The following is a 25,019-nucleotide window of genomic DNA, read 5'->3' on the forward strand; positions in this document are numbered from 1 at the left end:
GCACAAACAAGAAAGCCAGCTGGTTCACCGCGGACCTCCAGGCCTCTAAGCAAACTTGCCGAAAACTAGAGAAGAAATGGCACCGCGGCCCACAAGAACGCCATCCGCAGACACCATCACCTCATCAGATCCACCAAAAGAGCCTCCTTTAAGGACCGCCTCGACAACAACGCGCACGACAGCAAAGAGCTCTTCAACATCGTGAAGGAACTCTCCAACACCAACGACATCCCACCATCGCAAGACCTGTGCGACTCCCTTGCCACCTTCTTCTATCGCAAGATCGCAGACATCCACGACAGCTTCAACAACCTGACCGCCCCGACAGCCACCAACACCGCAGACACTACGGCCACCGCCCACATCGATCCCCTCCTCACCTGGACCAACATAAACGACGACACTATCAATATCATGAACTCCATCGACTCAGGCTCTACATCAGACCCATGCACACACCACATCTTCAACAAAGCTAGCGTAACCATCGCACCCCATCTCCGCATGGCCATCAACATCTCCTTCGAGACCGCGAACTTCCCGGAGAGCTGGAAGCACACCGAGCTCAACGCCTTACTCAAGAAACCCAAGGCGGATCCAAGGGACCTCAAGAACTTCCGGCCCATCTCCCTGATCCCGTTCCCGGCGAAGGTCATCGAGAAGACCGTCAACAGACAACTGACCCGCTACCTCAAGGAGAACAACATCCTGGACCAGTCCCAGGCTGGGTTCCGCAGCAACCACAGTACCGAAACTGCCCTCATTGCCGCCACTGATGACATCAGGGCCCTGCTTGACAATGGCGAAACCGTGGCCCTCATCCTCCTGGACCTATCAGCCACCTTCAACACTGTTTGCCACCACACCCTACGCACACGCCTCCACAACGCAGGGATCCGGGACAAGGCTCTGGAATGGACCACCTCCTTCCTTTCTGGCAGAACCCAGAGCATCCTCCTCCCCCTTTCTGTTCCGAAGCCTCCGAGACCATCTGCGACGTACCCCAAGGATCATCCCTCAGCCCAACATTGTTCAACGTCTACATGGCACCGCTCACCCACGTCGCCCGACTGCACGACCTCAACATCATCTCTTACGCCAACGACACCCAGCTGAGCCTCTACCTCACCAAGGACCCCCTCACCCCCAAAACCAACGTCTACGAAGGAATGAAGGCCATCGCTGAGTGGATGAAGAACAGCCGTCTGAAGCTGAACTCGTACAGGACAGAGGTCCTCATCCTCGGCTCCACCCCTTCAGCCTGGGACGACTCCTGGTGGCCGACCCCACTGGGAGCAGCACCCACACCCACCGACCACGCACTCAACCTGGGGTTTATCCTCAACTCAACACTCTCCATGCCCAAGCAACTCAACGCCGTCTCGTCCTCCTGCTTCAACACCCTCAGCATGCTCGGCAAGATCTACAGGTGGATCCCCACCGAAACAAGAAGAACGGTCACCCAGGCCCTCGTCAGCAGCAGGCTAGACTACGGAAACACCCTTTACGCGGGAGCCTCAGCCAAACTCCTGAAACAACTACAACGCATACAGAACGCCTCTGCGCGCTTGATCCTCGACATTCCTCGCCGCAGCCACATCACACCCCACCTGAGAGACCTGCACTGGCTTCCTGTCAACAAGAGGATCACCTTCGAGCTCCTTACCCACGCACACAAGGTACTCCACAACACCGGACCGGCATACCTAAACAGACGACTCACCTTCTACAACCCGAACCACCAGCTCCGTTCCGCCGACCTCGCCCTCGCCACCGTCCCCCGCATCCGAAGAGCGACCACCGGCGGCAGATCGTTCTCCCACCTCGCCGCCAAGACCTGGAACACCCTCCCCATCCTCCTACGGCAGACCCAGGATCTACTAACCTTCAGGAGGCTACTCAAGACCTGGCTATTCGAGCAGTAGCAGCACCCCTCCCCCCCCCCACCCAGCACCTTGAGACCCTCACGGGTGGTAGTGCGCTTTACAAATGTTCTGATTGATTGATTGACTAAATTCTAGGACATTTGCAATGACTCTTTTACTCATTTTATGTGTTTAATTTTTCTATCATTGTGGTAATTTATCTGCTGTATATGTATTTTATGAATTAGTATATTCTTTTATGGTTTTTATGGAAGCTGATTAAAGATGTATTCACTTGAACTGAAGATTTCTGCAGGAGGTAGGAGTGTTATTACTGAAATACTCTTTTGGATGTAGTGGACCCCTGAGCATGTTGATGGCAATCTGAAAATTTCAACGAACATACTACCTACATGGTCGGAAATACATCTTTTTTTGTCAGTGGTCAGGAACTGCAGTCTATCTGATGCCTTGTCTTACCACTAATAAAAACATGTGGCAAGTCACCTATTTATATACTGGTGTGCTAATTTTGTGAAAGGTCAACCACCATGAATAGAACATCAATGACCACTGACTTGTTAAGTATGGAAACTGGGCTAACCAACTCAAGCAAGTAGATTTATGTATGGATGAAGTACTCACCCTTTCATCTGACAAAGTATGTTTACTTTCAGACGAGGAAAGAAATGATCTACACAACTGAGATCTAGCAGTTCTGAATCTCAAGCCCATGTATGTCGGCCCAATCTGGATCTATTCAGTAGACATGATTCTATGCAGATTATTTGAACCACCCTTCGAATCAATGGAATCAGAATATAATGCAAATTAAATAATTATTCCCCATTGGCCCATTCATTGTGGGAAAGTTTACAGTACAATAGCTGTGAAGTTGGGTTGGAATGCAAACAGACAGTGCCGCATGCCCCCAACTTAAAAAAATGGTTAGCTACATACAGCAGAAGGTCCCATTAATGGTCTACATCCACCAAAGTCTACATGCTGAGGTGTCTGCCTTTCTGTTCAAGGGACCCATTTGAAAAGGTAACGATGAGTAGTGTGATTTTACTTTTAACATCCTTTTGTCACACTTGCCCCCACCATTGCTACCATCCTCTGAGACGGCCACTGGCGCCAAGGAGTAGGGCACGAAACCCAGGACATACTCTACCAGTAGCCCCAGTTGGATTGCCAGATGGCAGGTGACCTGCTGTGCATTACCTTTTTGCAGGAGTGAAAGAGGGAGTTTCATTGGGATAAAAGTTGAGTTTTGTTCTTTGATAACATTTACACTACGCTGCTGGTCTGTGGGTTGAAGGCAGACTGCTGTGTATGAAAATTGCTAACAGGCTTTTGTCTAGGTGTCAAGAAAGATGTATTCTTTTTTGATGCAAACATGCTACCACCAGTTTCAATATTTCGGTAAAGAACTTGAGAGCTGCAGAAAGCCAAACAATAGCACTTTGGTTTAATACTGCTCACATTACTTACAACAAATCTTGTAAACTTTCTGTTGGGAATATGGAAATATGCACCTTGCAGGTCCTGAGAAATTACCTAGTCCTTCTGCAGAGCTTGGAATACCTTCTGCAATGTTACAGTTTTTAATTTTTCTTTTCTGAAGAACCTGAGTTTCAGAATAGGCCTAATAAAATCGTCCTTTTCCACTTTGTTATTTACAAGCAATTCACCTATGTCGCTAAGATGTTTGTATGGAGTGGTAGAGGGACGGTGGTGGTAGAATGATTACAAAAGGGTAGGGAAAAGTATTATTTCACAATCTGGAGTAACTGCTGGTCTTTGGTGATTTATTTCAAACTCTAAAAAACCAAGCCAGCTGACCCGCAACCAGATAGTCATGAGAATTCTAAAGCAAGATTCTAAACCGGTTTTGGATCAAACCAAAAAAGTTATTCAGCACTGAGGAGAACATGGCGGCCAGCTAGGTAGCCGGTCACAGAAGCGCTTGAGCTCTGGGATGCATGCAAGAAAGCAGTAGAATGGCAGTAAGGCAGCAGACTAGCCACTGAAGTTTTACTTACCAGTACTAGACAGTGTGTTCCTGCCTTGAAGCAGCATGCCTGACCTTCTCCCTTCTTCAGGCAATCACAACAGGAGTGGCAGCAGGTGAGGCCGATGCTGAGCACTTGATTAGAGCCCTGCTAGAGCTGAGGAAAGGCAACAGCAGCAGCTCAAACGGTGCACACATCAAAAAAGTGAGAACCAAGTTAAGGTCCCATTGTGGCATAATGAAGGGTGAAGGGGGAACAAGTGAGTCAACCCCTTCAAGAACCTCTGCACCAGAGGCGATTTGAAAAGAGAAGGCGAATCAGCCAGCCGAAGAAAAGAAGAAAGGGACGAAAGATTTCCCTTCAAGGTGCACAGGGCAGAGCCCTGACGGGCCAGGGAAAGAAGAAACTGGAGAACATCAGATAAAGATGCAGAGGGTCAATCGACCTGTCTGTACTATATTTACAAATTGTGTTCAACTGGTAGGCGTATACCGATTTTGTGGAGGAATGGCTAGCTGCCAAAATAACCTCACAGACTTCGGGAGGTAGGTCGAAAGGTGTCAATTGTCGCCGCTCAATCTCCACGCAAGGAGGCGGAGAGTGCACAGGTGCAGGCAACAGAAGATCCTCCAGAAGGGGCAACCTGACTGGAGGATCGATGCTTATGTCCAGAAGGTCAGGTCTACCAAACTCTTCGTGCGCAGTCCGGAACCACAAGAATAACTTGTGCCGGTCGCTCCTGATCTTCTTGAGCATTCAGGACAGGAGTTGTATGGGCGGAAAGACGCTTAGGAGGCCTGAGCTTCATTTGTGGCTAAAACTCCATAGTGCAAAACTGCTGACATTGCACAAACAGATCTAACCAAGGCTCTCCCCACCGCTGCAAGAGACCTTGTGCCACCTCCGAATGGAGACGCCACTCATGATCCGCAAGGCACCTTCGCCTGAGCTCGTCTGCCCTGGCGTTCAGAGAACCGGCCAGGTGTTGAACCACCAAGGAAATGCCCTGTTGTTCCAGCCAAGTCCAGAGACACAGGGCCTCTTGACAAAGAGTCCACGACCCCACTCCGCCCTGTTTGTTGCAATGCAACATGGAAGTAGTGTTGTCCGTGAACACTTGTATGAGCCTCCCCTTTATCGACGGTTAAAAGGTTTCAGTGTCAGTCCGATCACCCGCAGCTCCAACAGATTGATATGGAGCTTGGCTTCACCGGAGACCAGAGTCTCCACCTCCCCCAGATGGCCACCCCATCCCAGAAGGGATGTATCTGTCACTACTGTGAGCTCTGGGTGGGGAAGGGAGAGGGGTATGCCCTTGAACCAATTGCGGTCTGTTAACCACCACTGCATGTCTCTTGCTGTGCCCTCTGAAATCTGAACCACGTCAGTGAGATTTCCTTGATGCTGTGCCCGTTGGAACTTCAGGTCCCACTGCAAAGCTTGCATGTGCCATGGGTCACTAGCAGGATGTAGGACGCTGTGAGGCCCAACAACCTCAGCCATTCTCACTGAAATCCAGGATAGAGGCTGAAACATCAGTATCATAGCCTGAATATCCTGGACTCACCGTTCGGGTGGATAGGCCCAAAACTGCACCGTATCCAGAACCGCTCCAATGAAACGGACCGTCTGAGAGGAAGTCAGGTGTAACTTCGGCACATTGATAGTGAATCCCAGCGAATGCAGGAGGCTCGCCGTAGTCTGGAGGTGGCAGACAACTGTTTGGGAAGAGCCCGCCTTCAACAACCAGTCCAAGATAGGGGAAGACTGGAATCCCTGATCTCCGCAGATGAGCTGCGACCACTGCCATCACTTTTGTGAACACCCAAGGGGCCCTGGTGAGCCGAAGGGAAGCACTGCAAATTGAAAGTGCTCGTGGCTCACCGTAAACCGCAGGTAGCGACGATGGGCAGGCAGGACAGGTGTATGAAAAAAAGCATCCTCCAGGTCCAACGCTACCATGCTATCTCCCAGGTCCAGGCCAGACAGGACCTAAGCTAGGGTGAGCATCTTGAACTTCTCCTTTTTGAGGAAGTAGTTGAGGCTCTGAGGTCTAGGATAGGACAAAGACCTCTGTCCTTCTGTGGGACCAGAAAATAGCGGGAATAACAACCACAGCCTATTTCTGGCCCAGGAACCCTCACTAAGGCTCCCTTGGCCAAGAGTCCTGACTTCTTCGCGGAGCAGGGCAAGGTGATCCTCTGTCAGTTGATCGTATACTGGAGGCATGGATGGGGGGTAGTCGGGGGTAGTCTCGAAGGGGAGGGTGTAGCCCCTTCACAGTATTTGCAGCACTCACCTGTCCGAGGTAATGTCTCGCCAGTGGTGTATATGATGGCGTATTCTGCAACTGTGTCCCATATAGAATGGGAATAACTCTCAAAAGGCACACGGTGTTCACCGACCGCAAGGCCAGACTGGCAGAAGTAAACATTTTCTTTCCGAAATTCTCCAGTCTCTTGGATTCCCTGTCCAGGGGTGTGGAAGGGAGCGTGCTACGGTCAAGTGGAAGCTTGGACCACCAAGCTTTGTGAGGTGGGTGGTGAGAAAAAGTGGATCGCCAAGCGCAAGGCGATGGCGGGGGGCAATTGTCCTATTCACAGGAGCCATGTGCTGTGTTTGGACCAGGTGCCCAGAAGGACGTCCGTTAAGGCCACATTAAAAGGCAGCAAGGGTTTTAAGCTGGAGACCCCAGGCTGCAGGACCTCTGTCAAGACGTTAGTCTTGACTGCCACCGTAGGGAGCTGCAGGTGCAGGACCTCCGCAGCCCTAGGCACTACCATAGCAAATGATGTCCCCTCCTCCGTAGCCAGGATAGGTGGTGACAGCATACCAGAGTCTGGGAAAGTGTCCAAACCACTGTCATCACCCAGTTCCTCATACCAGTCTATCTCTTGTGGGTGCTGGATTACTAAGGGATCCTGTTCCCCCTCCCAGTCCTCTTCATCCATCCCTAACCCTTCAGAATAGGGCAGGTTGAATGACATGGCTCCGTCGGCACCGGTCTTTGCGTCGGAGGACGCATGACCGGCTCCGTGTCATCGGGTAGGAGGATAGGGGAGGTGCCCCCGGTGGGCGCCGGTGACACCGAGGACCTTGGCGCTGGGGAAGGACGCTGGGGAGGTGTAACTGGCGCCGGTCTGGACCCTGGAACGGGTGCAGTTGGAGGCTGCAGCGCCGGAGCCGCAGGCGCGGAACTCACGGGGACTCCTCCATTTTCTGAGCCTGCGGAGGTCGAAGTCGCGCGGGCAGGATCAGACTGCCAAAATATGGTGCACATGGCGCCATAAAACTCCTTAAGCTGGGCGGATGTGGCTCCCGGACCCGGAAAGGCGGGAAAGCGTGGAGCCGACCCAGGCACCTGCTCTGAGGTTTGTCCGCTGCGTCGTGAGACAGGCGGGGTGAAGTCGAAGCACGCTTCGACTTCTTGAGCTTTTTGTGGTGCCTCTTACTTGACTTCGACGACTTCCATGAAGAGGACTTTAATTCACCAGAGCGGTGCTTGGACCTTCCTCTGGACCTGGACCGGGATCGAGACCTATGAGGCAACCTCCGCGGTGGCAGACGCTTGGCGGTGAGAATCTTTAGGCACACTTCCCTCCAAGCCTTCGGCGCTAGGGCCCGGCAGTCGGAACATGACTTTGAGTCGTGTTTGCCCTAAGTGGGGTTCCGTGACCGACATGACGCGGTGACAGGTGCCACACGGCTTCTTACTGGACATGACTCCTACACACCAAAAGAAGTCGACAAAAGGTTGCAAAAGTCTGTCAAAAAATGACAAGGTGTAGCTCGCTTCAACGGATTAGCGCTGGCTGGCACGGAAAAAAGAACTGACGTCAGTGCGCCGGAGTGGCGGTTATATTGACGACGCGGAAGTCACGAGGACGACAAACTTAATGCTGACGACGTCATGAGGAGTCAACCAACGCCACCTTAACGGCGCACAGGGGTACTGCTAAGAAAAATCTTCCAGATCCAGCGTGACGCCTGGAAGTTGAAAGGTAAGGAATCTGCGGCTAGATGTCTAGATCAGATCAGGCATAATTCCACGATGTGTTCAGCACATAACTAACCCTATCATATATTATGAATATTGCAGAAAGTTCTAACACCCCTATCCTCCCACCCCCAACTGATGCAGCGTTTGATTTCCGGTTAGTAATGCTTATTGGCACATGTTGATACCCATTGCCCTGTGGGTATTTCAGAGCAGCCTGGTGGTATACAAGAGTATATTATTTAGCTACAGCATTGCAGTGGCAAACTCTTGTTTATGCCACAGTAAATATATTATATCTTTATGCAATTTCTTTTTGCAAATACACTTGTTATTAAATAGAGTTGGTTTCTCTTGCTCAGATAGGTTAACTGTTTGATTACATGTTCTTTGTGATAAAAAAAGACACTTGAACCTGTGACTTGTGCATTGTTCAAAAATATTCACAGAAGGCATACTTCCACATTCCCATCCTGCCTGCCCGCAGCCATTACCTGTAGTTCACGGTAAGCCAGAAGCACTTTGTTTGCCGTGCTCCCTTGTGGTCGCAGCTAGTCTGAGCAGATCAGGGGTGGTAGTCTTACCCTATCTCGACGACTGGCTGTTGAAGGCGTGGTCACCCATGGTTGTCGTCTCCCACCTCCAGACTACAAGGGACCTCCTGCACTCGCTGAGGTTCACTATCAACGTGGCAAAGTCACACCTGAGTCCTAAGATGCTCCTTTTCATCTGAGCTGTTCTGGACCCGGTGCAGTTTTGGGCTTATCCTCCCAAATGGTGAGTCCAGGATATTCAGGCTATGATACCGATGTTTTAGCCTCTATCCTGTATTTCGGTGAGACTGTCTCTGAGGCTTTTGTGTTTCATGACCTCCTGCATCCTGCTTGTGACACATGCCCGCAGGCATATGCAGGCTCTGCAATGAAACCTGAAGTTCCAGTGGGCACAGCATCAGAGGAATCTCTCCAGCATGGTCCAAAGGGAACTGCAAAAGATCTGCAGTGGTGGTTAACGAATCGCTGTTGGGTCAGCAGCAGATCCCTCTCCCTTCCCTAACCAGATCTGACAATGGTGACAGATGCGCCACTCCTGGGATGGGGTGACCATCTGCGAGAGGTATTTATCAGAGGCCTCTGGTCTCAGACTCCACATCAATCTTCTGGAGCTCCTTGTAGTCCGGCTGGCATTAAAAGCCTTTCTACCCTCCATCAACGGCAGGCTAGTGCAGGTGTTCACAGACAATGCCACCACCATGTGGTACTGCAACAAATAGGGGCGGGTGGGGTCGTGGCCCCTTTGTCAAGAGGCCCTGCATCTCTGGGCATGCCTGGAACACCCTGGCATATCCCTGGTGTTTCAACACTTGCCGGGCTCTCTAAAGGCTAGGGTGGACGAACTCAGACAAAGATGACTAGCGGATCAGGAATGGTGTCTCCATACGGAGGTGGTGCAAGGTCTCTTTGCAGCAGTGGTAGAGCCATGATTAGATATGTTTGCCACCTCCGAGAAAGCGCAGTGTCAGCAGTTCTGCACGCTGGAGTTCCCAAAGCGGCTCTCAGAGATGCTCTTCGTCCTGAGTAGCGCTCCAACCTCCTGTGTTACTTTCTGCCAGTACCACTCCTGCCCAGAGGTCTCAAGAAGATCGGGAATGACCAAGCCTAAGTCATCCTTGTGGCTTGGACTGGGCTCGAAGAGTTTGGTATCCCGAACTGGTGAGCATAGTCTTCCCTCCTCCGGTCAGGCTGCCCCTTCGTGAGGATCTTCTGTCGCAGCAGCAGGAGAGGGTTGTCTACCTGAACCTGTCAATACGCCACCTTCATGCATGGAGATTGAGCTGCAGCAATTGACAGCTTTTGACCTTCCTCCCAAAGTCTGAAATGTTACCTTGGCACCAGGCAGCCCTCCGCCAAGTCTATATATGCCTGCCCTTGGGGCATATTTATGGCATGGTGTGCAGAAAAACAGGTTGACCCGCTTTCTGCTACTCTCTCTGAGGTCATTGTCTTTATCTTTTCTCTTTCTCGGCAGGGCTCTGCTTTGGACACCTTAAAGGTCCATCCTTCTGGGACTCAGCCTTCCTGTGGTTGATAAATGAGCCATCCCTCTTTATAGTCCCTGTTGTAAATAGGTTATCGAAAGTTTGCAATGCGTTTACCCCTTCACCCTTCATCATCCCTCAGTGGGTCCTTAAACTAGTCCTAACTCTTCTGATGTGTTCTCCCTTTTAGCCATTGCTCAACTGTCCTCTCAGACTCCTTACCATCAAGACTGCCTTCCTGGTGGCAATAATGTCTGCCCTCAGGGTCAGTGAGCTTCAGGCTTTGTCACCACAGGAGCACTCCACTCTCCACCAGAGAGCAGCTGTCCAACTACAGTGCCCGACCCAGCCCATGCAGTCCCTTCTGCTTGGACAGCCCACCATCAGTATTTGTCAAAGAGAGAGGGAGACTCTAATAGAACAGCTAATATAAGAATCCACACACTGTCCAACTGCTTGTGCAGCAAGGCAGCCTGCATACAAGGGCTTAAGGTCCCTTGCATCCGTTTTGGCAAGCATGTCCCTCAGCAGAGGCTGGATGCGGCAAACTGCTGAAAGTTGCCAGAGGTAGTGTGGGGGCATTATGAGGAAGGAGGGCTGGAAGGAGGGTTGAAAAAGCTTCCAGGTAAAGAGATTGAAGCCCCGCTGCAGATGCGCACGCGCACTGCTGCTTCCATGAGCAGAAGCAACAGCGTCTGAAGCAGTGTCTCCCCATCTGGCCCCCTTGTGCAACAATAGTGCCTATTTGTATCTGCAGTCTAGTAGAAAAAAAAGAATTGCTATCTAAATTCCATCCTTGATTGAAATACATACTTTTCTTGATCATACTGCCATAATATCTGTCTTTCTGAAAGCAAGAATATGATTGGATGTGTGCCTTCAACCCCAAAAATATGTAACCCTTCCTGCCAATATGGCACCAATATAAAGTCTGTTACTTGGGATTGAATTTGACCCTCGCTGTATTTACCAAGGTCATGGCAGTGATGCAGATTGTAAGAGGTTGAGAGGAGTTCCTATTTATTTTGCCATCTTGCTCATTTAGTAGAGCAATATGGTGCCTCCCAATTTTCCTAACAAAACGCAAGTAATCCATAGTATATAGTGTTTTTTTCCGCCTTAATTCATGGCAAAAGATATACACTTTGGGAAGCTAATCCAAAATTTCTTTACAAAGTTAAAATTCAAAACAGCTTATCCACTGTTATGAATCAGGAATCAATCGCACTTGATAAATACAACAGCAAACAACCAAGAAGAACACCAAACAGAAATGAATTATCTGTATAAACACAAGAGGTCCAAAAGTGCTAACAGTATCAACACATTGCACAAGTTAAGTGTCAGTCATTGACCAAGTTGCAACAAAGTAAAGGTAAAGAAACATATATTGGCTTGGTTGGCAAGTTATCATATATTTAGAAAGTCTGATTAATTACTCTGAAATCCGAAACTCCCTGGCCCAAACAATCGAAGACGGATAGGATGCTGCAAAATGTGCGTCATGGCTGGCATTGACTCTCTTGTCTATGTGGGCTGTGACATGGGCACCAGTGTCGTGATCAGGTGTCCTGCCTTAAGATCGGTCCTGTCTTTTGGGTGAAAAAGCAGACTCTGCTCTGGAGCATTTCAAAGAGAGCCATTTTACAGCCTGCTCCTTGGGCTTACTCTCAGTGGCCCGTCAGTTTCATCAACAGTGCAAAAAATTCAGAGGATACTCTCAGGCCTAACTTACTGCTAAAAGCAGGCCTTGGAGTTCATACAGCAGCCAGCCCAATCTCTTCACGGCCCCAAAGTTTGTGGTGGAAGCCGAAGTCGTCAACCCTGCCATTGATAACAGTCTTCATTCTCCACTTTTCTTGCTGCAACTGCTGCTAAGCCACTTTGATTTCCTTTCCCTGGCCTATAGTTTCAGAATTAAAATGTTTCTACCCTGCTGGAGAGCTACAACATCAAGTCAGTGTTGTCAACCACTCCCCCTTGCACCCAGAGTGTTTTCATTCAAACAGCAGCAGATTATGTGCTATACTTCTGTGGGAAGTTCAGTCACATTTGGCCTAAGAGAGGATTCTGAGACCACAGAAAGGCGAGGGGTGTCACTGTTTTTGGTGCTCAAGAAAGATGGCATGATCAAGCAGATTGGAGATCTTCGCCCACTGATTGGCTTTCTAAGGAAGGACAAATTCAAGATGCTAACTCTGGCTCATGTTCTTTCGACCTTGGAAATGAGGGATTGAATTGTTTCCTTGGACATGCATGATGCGTACTTTCATGTACCTATTCTGCAGCTCCACTAACGCTACCTTTGATTCCTAGCGGAATCTGAGCATTTTCAATTTGCTGTTCTATCCTTCTGCCTCAGCTCTGACCCTTGGGTGTTTACAAAAGAGATGGCGGTGATCGCAGCTCATCTTCGCAAGTCGAGATTAAACATATTCCTATACGTTGATGGTTGGCTGCTGAAGTACAACTTGCCAAAGTCGGTTACAGCCCACTACCAGATGAGTGTCACTCATCTGTCATCTTGGTATTTTGCATCAGGAAGCCAAAGTCATATCTGATGCCTGCACAAAGAGAGTATTCCTTTCACAGAGGTAATTGTGGACATGGTGGCATGCAAGCTTTTACCCCTGCAAGCACGTCTGGCACATTCAGGGTATGAACCTCACGTTTCCAGCTCAATCACCCAATATAGTACGGATGGTTTTGAGGTCTTTTAGAGCCCTGTCTTCATGCATTCTTCTGGTCCTCTGACCTGTTGGCCTGTGCATGCAATTAATTGGAACCTTTGCTTTCAGTCGGCACAACATAGTGGCTGTCAGAGCTCACAGTAGTGGCAGATTCATTCACTCTGGGTTGGAGCGTTCATCTGTGATTATGGGAAATAAGGGGCCTCTGGTCCCGAGGGTACCAAGAGCGCCACATCAACCTTGTCGATTTTCATGTCATTCGGTTGACTGTCCATTTAGGTGAGGTCTGTTTATGTCCTGACTGACCACACCACTGTCATGTAGTACCTCGACAGGAGGGACAGTTTGGGGTCTTGAACCTTGTGTGAAAAAGCAAAGCACCTCTGGACATGGCTGGACCAACAGTGGACCTGAGTATTGGTACTTTATTTAGCAGGATCACTCAGCACCAAGTTGGATGAGCTCTCTAGGTGCCAGCTGGCAGACCACAAATGGCATCTTCATCCAGAGGCTGCTCAGGGCATTTTCACCCAGTGTTTCATGCCCTAGCTGAATATTTCAACCATCACAGAGAAATTGCAGTGTCATGATTACAGTGCACTAGAGTTTTTACCAAGAGGATACCTGAGGGATTCATTCCGCTTGCAGTGGCACACAGGAATCCTATAAAGCTTCCCACTGTAACCTCACCTGCCCCGAGTTCTGGAGAAAATCAGGTCGGACCCGGATCTGCTCATTTTGATAGCTCCGGGTTGGAACTGGTGAGTGTGGTATGGCAATCGTTTTAGCCTGGGCATTTGCCCTTCGATCCGTCTGCCTCCTGTCTCAGCAACAGTGCTTAGTTCTGCACCCTAATCTCAGCAGCTACACCTCCATGCTTTGGGAGTTTAGTGGTGACTTAACTGCTGAAGTAGTGGGTGTGAGTCTTGTCTCTGGATGCCATTGTACCAAATCTATCTATTCTGGTTACTGGGTGAATTTATTTTGTGGTGTGGGTTTCCTCTATAGGCCAACGTATATGATGTTGTATTGTTTGTCTTGTCTTAGGCTCAGAAAGGCTTTGTAGTGGGCGCTGTCAGTAGTTTCATGTCTGCCCTTTTTGCGTTTACCAGTTCTTTATTCAAGTCACCAGTTGTGATGAAAATTCTCAAAAGATAATCCTAACTTGTTTCCACTGACAGTTTTTATCATGCCTCAATGGGATCTTAACTTGGTCCTTACTTTTCTAACATGCACGCCTTTCACTCTATGCACAGCTGTTCTCTGGGAATGCTGACCATCAATATAGGGTTTTTTATCCCAATTACTTCAGCTTGCCACATAAGTGAACCACAGTTGTTGTCAATGTATCCCACCATGAACCACTTTCTTGCCTGACACCTTAGTGCTGCCAACTTGTGCTTAATTTCTGCTGAAGGTTGAATCACTCTCCCACCTGGGTCAGTTTACAACACTACCTGTATTTTTCTCTCCGCCACATTCCTCTAACGAGACGCTTTATTGACTAGACCCAGAAAAATCTCTCTTGTTCCAAGCGTTGCAAGGACTACTGAGTTGACCATCAGCTTTTTGGGGCGTTTACCATTGCTAATACGAAAGCACTGCAGAAACTACCCTGTCCTAGTGGTTTTTCTGTGCATAAAGACATGTGATGCCATGGCCAAGAAGGAGCTCCCTGAGGGTCTGCAGATTCATTCTACCCAAGGCAAGACCTCTTCTCTGGCGTTAGCGAGAGGTACCCCAGTACTCCACATCTGTCAGGCTGCTAAGTTGGCGTCAGTGTATTTGTTCACCAGCACTATTTCCTCTGCATTCTAGTCTGCAGAGCAGACCTTTCTGCCCAGCCAGTACTGCAGGATTTACTGGTGTGGGTCCATTCCTCAAACCCTTCACCTTTTGTGAGTTTCTGCTTGGGTACCTTTTCGAAAGGTGAGGAAGTTGCTATACTAAGTATCTTTCAGAAGAATACGTTACTTACCTTTGGTAACACTCTTTCTGGCAATCACTCAAGCTAACCATAAATTCTTCATTACCCTCACTCTTCTCCTGTTCTGGGGTGTAGGCTCTTGTGATTATAAAAAGGTTCCAAGTGAGATTTGGCACACTGTCCTCTCCAATCGGTTATGATCAGCATTGGTGGGCTTGGGAGAAGTCAAAATTAACTGACATCAAACCACGGGGGCAGTGCCTATATGCTATTCCGAGGGCTCCACCAACCAGTGCACAAGAGCAATGCCTTAAAAACACCTGGATCCAGGTTGGAGCTTAGGGATATTAAAAATGGAGTGAATATGCAGTTCGAGTATACAGCAGAAAGAGCATTTCAGAAGATTAGTGGCTTGTTCAGTTCTGTCTCACCATCAGCCTCTTAAAGAGCTTCCTGGGTATTGCTGAATGCGCAGAACATGGGGCTGATAAAAGTTTTGGTTCGACCATTCTTCCATTCACCCTCACCACTTTCCTGTTCTTTTACTTCTAGACACTATCACCATTGGACATTTATCCTAAGATCCTGGATTTTCGGCCCGTGACCATGGCAACATTTACTATGACCCTAGCTCGGACGTGCCTGTGTCCCATGGTAAGTTGCATTACGCATTCTGTTGAAGTTGTACTGTGCTATTCAACCCCTGCTTCTCCTCCTAATGAGATCTGTGAAGATTGTGGTCCATCCATTTATGAGTATAAGCTGTATTTTTTTCTTGCGATGTTCTCTTCCAGCAACCCATTCTATCTGGCATGTTCAAAGAAGCCCTTTGGTAAAGGGTTTACATCAGAAGATAAATCCTTTGACGTTCCATCCCTGCTCTTAACATTGACCTCCACATTAAGCAATTAGGACTAGGATTAAGCATCAAGGATATTGTTTCGCAAAGCTAGTCCTGTGAATCATAAACAAATTATTTTGTTTCACTCATTCAAACCAAGTGGCGGATAGGAACCATGCAACAATAAATTAAAGGCATAAGCTATAATTCATCTGATAGAGACAGCTAGTGCAGATTCCTAACCTGTGAACTTCCAGGTATCAGGTTTTTCTTAGCAGCACCCCTGCGTGCCGGTAGGTGGTGTCGGTCGACTCCGCGTGACGTCGTATGGCGTCGAGTTCATCGTCGTGACGTCTGTGTAGTCTATATAGGCACCACCTCGACATGCTGACGGCAGTTTTTTTCTGCGCTAGTCAGCGCCGATCCGTCAAAGAGAGCTACCACCTTTCATTTTTTTAACAAACTTTTTTAAAATGTTGTCGTCTTTTTTGGGGTGTAGGATATCTAAGAAGATCTCGGGGTTCAAACCACATGGCTCCTGCCACCATGCCATGTCGATTACGGACCCTCACCTCGTGTGTTTTTGGAGACTGGAGTGCGACCACGGCCCAAAGTCGTGCCCCGACTGCCAGGCCTTGGCGCTGAAAGCTTTGAGGGAGCAGTTCCTAAAGCTGCTTGAGGCCTGGCATCCAGTGCCTCGGAGATCTCCTCAGAAATCTTATTCCTGCTCCTGGTCTCTGGCGAGAGGATCCAAGTCTTCATACTCCCATTCGTTCGAGAAACCCGCTCTGTGGAGCGGGTGCCTGGGTTGGCGCCACGTTTCCTTGCTTTTCTGGGTCCGGGAGCGACCCCCGCCCAGTCAAAAGATTTTTATGATGCCATGTGCCCCATATTTGGGCGGCCTGACTCTGCTGGCGTGCCTTCTGGCCCCGCAGGCTCATCAGAAGAAGTTCCTCTGGGTTCCACGCTGGGGGCTCCGGCCCTGGAGCCAAAGGCTCTTCATGGATTCGTCCCCAGATCCAGACTGGTGCCTGTCGCACCCATTCAACCTTCCGTGACACCACGTCTGATGCTGAGACCCTCTCCTGCGCCTACTGGCAGCACCAGTCCCATTCTTATTCCCAGTGACACGGAGCCGGTCGAGTGTCCACAGACACCGGCGCCGATGGAACCTTTGGGCTCTATGTCGTATTCTCAGCCTCATTTTGAAGGGATAGGATTGGATGAAGAGTGGGAGGGGACGCAGGACCCCTTAGAAGTCCCATTTTAAAATGAAGAATTGGATTGGTATGAGGAACTGGGTGATGCCTGTAGTTTGGATACCTTCCCAGATCCTGGCATGGTTTCCCCTCCTAACCTGGCTACGGAGGAGGGTTCTTCCTTTGCCATGGTGGTGCATAGGGCTGCGGAGGTCTTGTTACTACAGCTTCTTACTGTAGCAGTCAAGACCAATGACTTGACAGAGAACCTGCAACCTAGTGTCTCCATCTCGGAACCCTTGCTGCATTTAAATGAGGCATTGTCAGATGTTCTTCTGGGGACCTGGTCCAAACTCCTGTGAATAAAGCAATTGCCTGCCACCACCGCCCTGAACCAGGCAACTCAGCTTTCCTCACCTCTCACCCAACCCCAGAGAGCTTGGTGGTCCAAGCCTACTTCATGTGGCGTGTTTCCTTCTGCACCCCCGGATAGGTAATCCAAGAGGCTAGCTAGCTTTTGAAAGAAATGTGTTCTTCCACCAGCCTAGCATTGTTGTCAGTAAATACAGCATGGCTATTGGGCGGTTACTTCCATTCTCTGTGGGAAACAGTTGCCCAGTCGCTGCCACATTTCCCGGAGGAGGCCCGGGCTGTCCTCTTCCAAGTTGTTGCAGACGGAAGAGATGCAGCAAAGTTTACTATACACTGAGGCCTTGACACAACAGACTCACCGGGCAGAGCAATTTCCTCGACTGTGGCAGTTAGGCGCCACGCCTGGCTGAGAGCATCAGGTTTCTCGGAGGATGTCCAAGCAAACCTGATGGACATTCCCTTTAATGGCTCTTGTCTCTTTGAAGACAGGGCGAATGCAGTGCTTGAGTGCTTCAAGGAGTTGCGGACTACCATCAACTCCTTGGGCCTCTCTGTGTCATCTTGTCCTGTGTCCGCCTTTCACTCCTTTTGTGGCTACGGAAGGGGCTTCCAGCCCCTCCAGCCCTATCCTAGCCAGAGGACGGCACAAGTTCAGCAACCTCTGCGCGGCCGTGGGCGCGGTTCACCCTGAACCTATGGGTCGGGCGGCCTTCAGTCAGGTCAGGCCACAATCTCCTACCCTGCCTCCATATCTTCCTAGTCCAAAACTCCCAGATCATTGGCACCCAGTTGGTGGCAGGATACGCCATTACCTCCACCGCTGGTGGGACATCACCTCAGACAGGTGGGTTTTGCAAATAGTCTGAAAGCGATACTTCCTCCCTTTCGAGACAACCCCTCCCTCCATGCCTCCAACATTCGATCGGCTGACAGAGGAGCACCATACCTTGCTTCAGGAGGAAGTCCAGACTCTCTTGGCCAAGGGAGCTATAAAGAGAGTTCCAGGGTCAGACGTGCACTGTGGTTGCTATTCCCGCTACTTCCTGGTGCCCAAAAAGGACGGAGGGCCTCCGTCCTATTCTTGACCTCAGAACCCTCAACTACTTCCTCAAAAAAGAGAAGTTCAAGGTGCTTACTCTGGCTCAGGTTCTGTCTGCCCTAGACCCGGGAAATTGGTTGGTAGCGTTGGACTTGCAGGATGCCTATTTCCATATTTCCGTCCAGCCTTTCCGTCTTTGATGCCTGAGGTTTATGGTAGGCCACGATCACTTTCAGGTTACCATGCTCCCCTTTGGCCTTACCAGTGCCCCTCAGGTGTTCACAAAAGTGATTGCGGTGGTCGCTGCTCATCTGCACAGATCAGAGTTTCCAGTTTTCCCCCTATCTCGAAGACTAGTTGTTGAAGGCTGGCTCTCCCCAGGCAGTCATCTCTCACCTCCAGACTACTGCGAACCCCCTGCATTAGCTGGGGTTCACTATAAATGTGCCGAAGTCACACCTGACTCCCTCTGAGACGCTCCCTTTCATCGGAGCCGTTCTCGACACGGTGCAGGTTTGGGCTTATCCTCCCAAACAGCGAGTTCAGGATATTCAGGTTATGATTCCGATGTTTCAGCCTCTATCCTGGATTTCGGTGATAACTCTGAGGCTGCTGGTGTCTCATGCCAGATGGCACATGCGTGATCTGTTGTGGGGCCTGAAGTTCCATTGGGCGCAGCATCAGGGAATTCTCACCGACCTGGTCCAGATGCCTGAGGGAACTGCAGAAGTTGTGCAGTGGTGGTTAACAAACCGCGATTGGGTCAGATGCAGATTCCTCTCCCTTCCACAGCCAAATCTCTCATTAGAGACAGATGCGTTACTTCTGGGATGGGGCGGTCATCTGGGGAAGGGAGAGATCAGAGGACTCTGGTCTCCGGCGGAAGCCGGGCTCTATATCAACTTGTTGGAGATCCGTGCAATTCGAGAGAAGGCACATTCAGGTGTTCACGGATAACACCACTGCCATGTGGTCTTGCAACAAACAGGGTAGTGTGCAGTTGTGGACCCTCTGTCAAGAGGCCATATACCTCTAGACTTGACTGAAACAGCAGGGCATATCCCTGGTAGTTCAACGCCTGGCCAGTTCCCTGAACGCATGGGCGGACAAACTAACCCATCGATGCCTAACAGATCATGAGTGGCGTCTCCGTCCGGAGGTGGCGCAAGGACTCTTTCATCTGCAGGGAGATCTTTGGTTAGATCTGTTCGCCTGAGCCGAGAACCAGCAATGTCATTAGTTTTGCGTTTTGGAGTTTCCAAATCGACTCTCGCGCTGCAACGCGTTCTCGAGTGGAGCTCCGGCCTCCTTCACATCTTTCCACCCATACTACTCCTGCCCAGAGTGCTCAAGCAAATCAGGAGTGACCGGGCACAAGTTATTCTTGTGGCTCCAGACTAGGCACAGAGAGTTTGGTATCCCAAGCTTCTGCAGATGTGCATCAATCAGGGTTCAAAAAATCCACTCGCATTGTCGAGCAGAATTTTTGGGACTACTCGCCCTTAAGGGCGAGTTCTAAATCCTGTAACTTCAGGGAAGACAAACTGACTTTTGACCTCGGAAAGCAGAGTAAATGTGACAAGACAACAAGATTTAAAGGCATCTTTATTGCTCACAAAGTGAAAGAGCAATACAAATGCCATTAAATCTTGTTATCTTGTCACATTTGCTGGCTCTCCGAGACAGAGGTCAAAAGTCAGCTTATTTTATTACATTTTTTTTTTCTTTCAGTGACTTAAGTTAGAGGATTTTGTAAAGTGAACTGTGTGACATCTGAACTGTGCAAAGCTTGTTAAATGAAAGGCTGTAATATGTCAGACTTTTTTCTAACACAACACTGAAATAGTTAAGTGACCTGTTAAAACATTTCAAATATATTTCACTAGTTATGAAGACCCATTTTTGTAATTCTGTGGTGAAAAAAATAATTGTATAGGATCAAAACAAATTAGAACACTGCTTGGTGATGTGCACATTTTAAATATTTTTGCTGAAACCCAATTTCCAAAAATTGTTTTTGCATCATTATCAGTAAAATTACATGTTAGTGGGAACGTTTTGTGACCTTTCAATGGAAAATATGCTATCTGTAATGGACAATGCATTACCACATCATGCTTTGGTAAAATATTTATGAAAATTGAGTTTTTAAACATGAACTGGGAATTATTACTGCTCCTGCCCAGATGACAATGCTATTAGTGAACTAAGAGGCAAGCCAGGAATCATGTGTACCCTATATATGGGCTAGATTCTTGTTATACATGGAGTAGACATTTAGTCTAGTAAATAAAGAGTTTTTTTGTACAGCAGAAATAGTGAACTTGCATATTTGAAGGTGCTCTCTTATGTGATAATAAAGAAAAAGGCGGTTCCATAAGACCGAACTTTTGCCTAGGATCACAAAATTTGAGACCAGTTCACGGGTCAAGTACATTACAGTTGGGTCGAGTAGATTATTAAAGTTAATAGACGTGCAGGTCTAGTGACATGTGTATGATTTTTCGAGCCCTGTCGATCCTCTTATCAGGCTGCCTCTTCGGGAGGATCACCTGTTGCAGCAGCAGGGGAGGGTCTTCCACCTGAACCTGTCAACCCCCCGCCTCCTTGCGTAGATATTGACAGGCGACAGTTTATATCATTCGACCCTTCTCCCGAAGTGTGCTTAAAAAATTTGCCAGGCATCTCCCGACTAAGTCGGTATACGCTGGCCGATGGCTAACATTTTGTAAATACTGTACAGACTGGTCTGTCGATCCTTTGTCTGCCTCCCTCTCTGACATTCTTTTTTTCATCCTGTTTCTTGCCCAGCTGGGCTCTGCTCTAAGCACACTAAAAGGTTGCCTTTTGGCCTTTTCTGCCTTTTTCCGGTTGCCAGACCAACCATCACTATTCAAGTCCCCTGTTTTACATAGATTTCTGAAGTGGTTTTCGCATTGGTTTCCCCCTTCACCTTTCATCATGCTTCAGTGGGACCTTATCTTGGTCCTCACTTATCTTAAGTGTGTGCCGCATGAGCTGCTGCACAATTGCCCCCTCCGGCTGCTCGTCATCAAGACAGCCTTCTTAGTGGCAATAACTTCTGCGAGGAGGGTGAGTGAGCTGCAAGCTCTTTCACATCAGCTTCTTTACCTGACCTTCTTTCCAGACAAAGTAGTGGTCCGCACTAGGGCTTTATTTTTGCCTAAAGTTGTGACACCTTTTCACCTAGGGCAATTTGTCATCTTGCTCACCTTCTATGCTCCTCAGCATCCTTCTAAGAAGAGGAACGTCTCCACTATCTGGACCCAAAACGAGCATTATTGTTCTACCTTGACTGCACTAAATAGTTCCGGGTGGACAACCAACTCTTCGTGGAGTACGTTGGAGCAAAGAAGGGACATGCTGTACAGAAGAGGACCATATCACAATGTGTTATCCTCTGTATTAAAATATGTTATGCTCTGGCAAAGAAATAGCCTCCTGAAGTCCTCAGAGCTCATTCCACCAGAGCTATGGCAGCCACCTCAGCTCTCCAGCATGGTGTCCTGGTTCTTGACATTTGCCAGGCGGCCACATGGGCATCCCTGCACACATTTGCCAAGCATTATTGCCTGGAGAATCAGGTCTTTAAGGAGGGCCTTTTTGGCCGTTCTGTCCTACAGGACTTTCTGGTTTAAAACTTCCGCAGTCCCACCTCTGGGGATGTATTAGCGTTTTGTGATTGGTTTGTGCTCTTTTTAATCAACTAGATTTTAAAGGCGAATACATCCCCAATTTTTATTTGGTCCGTTGGGTATGCTGAAAAAGTTGAGTACTCGTTTTTGGACATTTTATCTTCTTTATTTGAAGACATGTGCAAGAATACGAAACAGCCGACACGTGTTTCGCCCAAAAGGCCAGCAGGCCAGGGCTTTCTCCAAGCAGAAAGTCCTCCGTTTTGTCATCCAAGTTGTTATTAGGTAAATATATGATGTGCCAAGTGAAGCGTCCTCCTATGGCAGGTAGTCTCTGCAACGAATATCCCACCTCAGGTGACGAGAGTTGAGGAGCCGCAGAGCCTAGCGCCTGGAGCTCTGACTCAGTCGACTGCACAGAGGATGTCGGAAAGAGGAGGAAGGAGGCAGAGCTGAGGGGGGTGGTCCTGCCCTTACTTCGTGCCGCAGGCCCTCTTCCTACCTGGCCCGGGATTTCTCCCGTCTTCTCCTGCCTTCACTCGGATAACTCCGATCTACAGCAGCAACAGGAGCATAGTAGCAACAGGAGGCAAGAGGTGAGAGGAAGGGATGTGAGTGGAGTGGAGTCCTCTCCTAGCTGCCGGCTGCAAAAATGTGAGCCAGGCACTGCAAAACCAGCCCAGGCTTGGGTGCGACTTGCTGTGGTCCGGAAGTTCCTGCTCAGGCTCGCCCTCTCCCTGTGGGCCCTGGGGTGCACCAGGCCCCTCTGGGAGTGTCTCTTCTCTCTTGCACTTCAGCCCCAACCTCCTGCCCCCTGCCGACCCTCTTGTTGAACACCCCGTGCATTAGTCCATAAAGGGTACATAAGAGCACATAAGTGAAGACATCTGTGGCAACCTAACGAAAAATCGGACTTTATTATAAACAGATCTTCTGGAGAGCGTCACCCCCCCCCCCCCTTCTAGCAAATTCATTAATTCCTCTGACTCCACACCTGCCTTCTGTCGTCCACCACCTACCAACTGTTGCACTATTTCTGGTTCTGGCTTACTGATTCAGCACAGTCTCCCCCTGCGGGGGAAAACAGAGAAGCGCCAATCAACTGGGGGGCCTGTCCCACTACTACACTGTAGAGTTAACAGGCGACAAGGAATAAAGCACAATAAATACTACAAAAACATCAGGAGATCTAAGGCGCCCTAACAGGAGGCAAACGAATGGTCAGAGGCATGGGGGCCCAGGGAAAAAGAGCAACAAAGAGCATCAAGGAAGACACTAAGTAACCTGAGGGGAAAACAGTAAATCAGGAAAACGAAGAAGGAAGAGATGAGGACAGGCAAGGTAAGGAGATCCCTGACAAAACCAGCTAAAGCAAAGAAAGGCAAATGTGAAGACTCCCCTGAATTCGAAATGAAAAGCGGCAAAAAAAGCAACGCAACTATGGATCCCCTAAACAGGGGAAATAGTGACACCAGCTCTTGTCCCCCTGGCAATACAGAAACTAGGGAAACCTGTGGCCCAGCACTTACAAAAAGTCTTCAACCTACTACCCACTCGAAACATGACTCAAACCACGAGGAACCTAAGGAGCTAATAAACATTGAGGGGGCGCCCCAAAGGAAAAAATCATGCACTATCCACCCAAAAATCTATACAAAATTATCTTTTTTGAAAGATCCTGGAACAGCTACAGACCCCCCTACAACCAGGGACACTCTAATATACCCCGCAGTTTGTTGATAACTCGGCAAGCCTACAATTACTTAAAAAGGACAAACCCCACGAAAGGAACAAGGACACGGACAGGGGCATGGACCTTGACAAAATAGATGCAGAAGCCAGGGCAAACAGCCAGGCCAATAACCTACTAGGGGATAAAGCCCGAGGAGAAACTGCCCAAGAGACACCTAGAAGCCCAAAAAGTAGCCCAATAAGAATCCTTAAGGTTGAAAAAAACTTCCATACTGGAGATCAAAAGCCAGCTGGGCCCACACCCCGTAAACCCTTACAAACACATTAAAACAAGGGGAAAACAACCAACGAACAGGCCTAAGGACCCCCAAGTTCCCTCTCCAGAGTAGAGCCAACAGACAGAACAAATCGCTTGGGTAACGTCTTCACAGCCAAAAAATTGCTCTCCCCTACAGAAATCAACCATTCAAGCTGCCACCTCGTCAGCTCTCAATGAACCACTAAACAACACACCATCAGTGTGCTGTTTGCCACTTCCTTATGAAGACTCCAACTCAACGGAGGGTGACATGACCTTCCTTGCTTCGCAGGAATGGGAGGAACTCGTCGCCTCATACAGCTACAAGCTTGCTTCACTACACTCCACCACAGTACCCTCAAATGAGCCCAGGGCAAAACAAACCAACCTCACAGGACTAACATTCACAGAACCCATATGGGCAACTATACTAAGCACTATGCAATATTCTGCAACGGCCCTTCAATATCAATCCCACAAATTGGACCTGCAACTCAAGGTTCTTCAAACTCTAGCAGATTTTACCTCAGGGATAGACAGGAAACTAGCAGAACTTAATGGACTCATAAAACGAGGGCAAGAAGCTGCACAAGGATCTCAAATATTACACCCTGAATGTACTTGCGCCCCAATAATTGATAAACTACTCACGCTGCCATCTATGCTAAAAGAACAACTATCAGATTTAGAAAAAAACACCTCACCACACAAGCGTTTATCTGATAGACCACCAGAAAGAAATACAATGGCACCCGTACATTAAAACGGGGAACACGTCGACTAGCCCACATAATCCCCTAGGAGGCAGCAAAACAAAAACACCAACTAAAGAGAGTACAGCCAGCGAAAATTGTTCGCACACAAAAGCAGGACGCACGACCCTTTCCACAAAACATCACAATAGACGACAAACACGGGAGCAATCAGACAAGCAAGCAGCTAGTCATTACGACACAAAAATCTCATAGGTCATAAGCACGGCACATATTCTAAGGCCCAAACTGAGAGACGGCCCATTGAACAACCAGAGGGAGTCACCACAAAGGTCGCATAGGGAGAACGAGTTTAGTACCAATGTATCAGACAAAGACCAGACACCAGTTGAACCCCAACAAATTTCCCACACTAATGCTAAACAAGGAGCCAGCAAAAGGAATACTGCTCCACCAAGGCTTGATCATCATGAAGCAATCCCTCATCATGAAATCAAGGAAACGGATGCAAGGGGAACGGACACCATCATATTATTTCCCGAATACGCAACACTGGGAAGAGTGAACATACTAAATAGAGGGGACATAGTGCGGCTCTTACACCATCACAAGTCTGGAAAACCTAACTTCAGTAGACCTACTCTCAATCAAATTTTAACCGACCAACAACCCGCAAT

General features: G+C 48.8%; 1 protein-coding gene across 1 annotated transcript in view; it reads left to right on the forward strand.

The window, feature by feature from the left end:
- ERCC2 (ERCC excision repair 2, TFIIH core complex helicase subunit) overlaps positions 1 to 25,019 on the forward strand; it is a 1,160,844-nt gene that overhangs the window by 671,092 nt on the left and 464,733 nt on the right. Inside the window, exon 16 of the mRNA XM_085625578.1 lies at positions 15,085 to 15,186. Coding sequence (XP_085481704.1) covers positions 15,085 to 15,186 — 102 coding nt within the window. The remainder of the gene's footprint in view (positions 1 to 15,084; positions 15,187 to 25,019) is intronic.

The sequence above is a fragment of the Triturus cristatus genome, chromosome 9 (assembly GCF_964204655.1).
Source record: "Triturus cristatus chromosome 9, aTriCri1.1, whole genome shotgun sequence".
Taxonomy (NCBI): domain Eukaryota; kingdom Metazoa; phylum Chordata; class Amphibia; order Caudata; family Salamandridae; genus Triturus; species Triturus cristatus.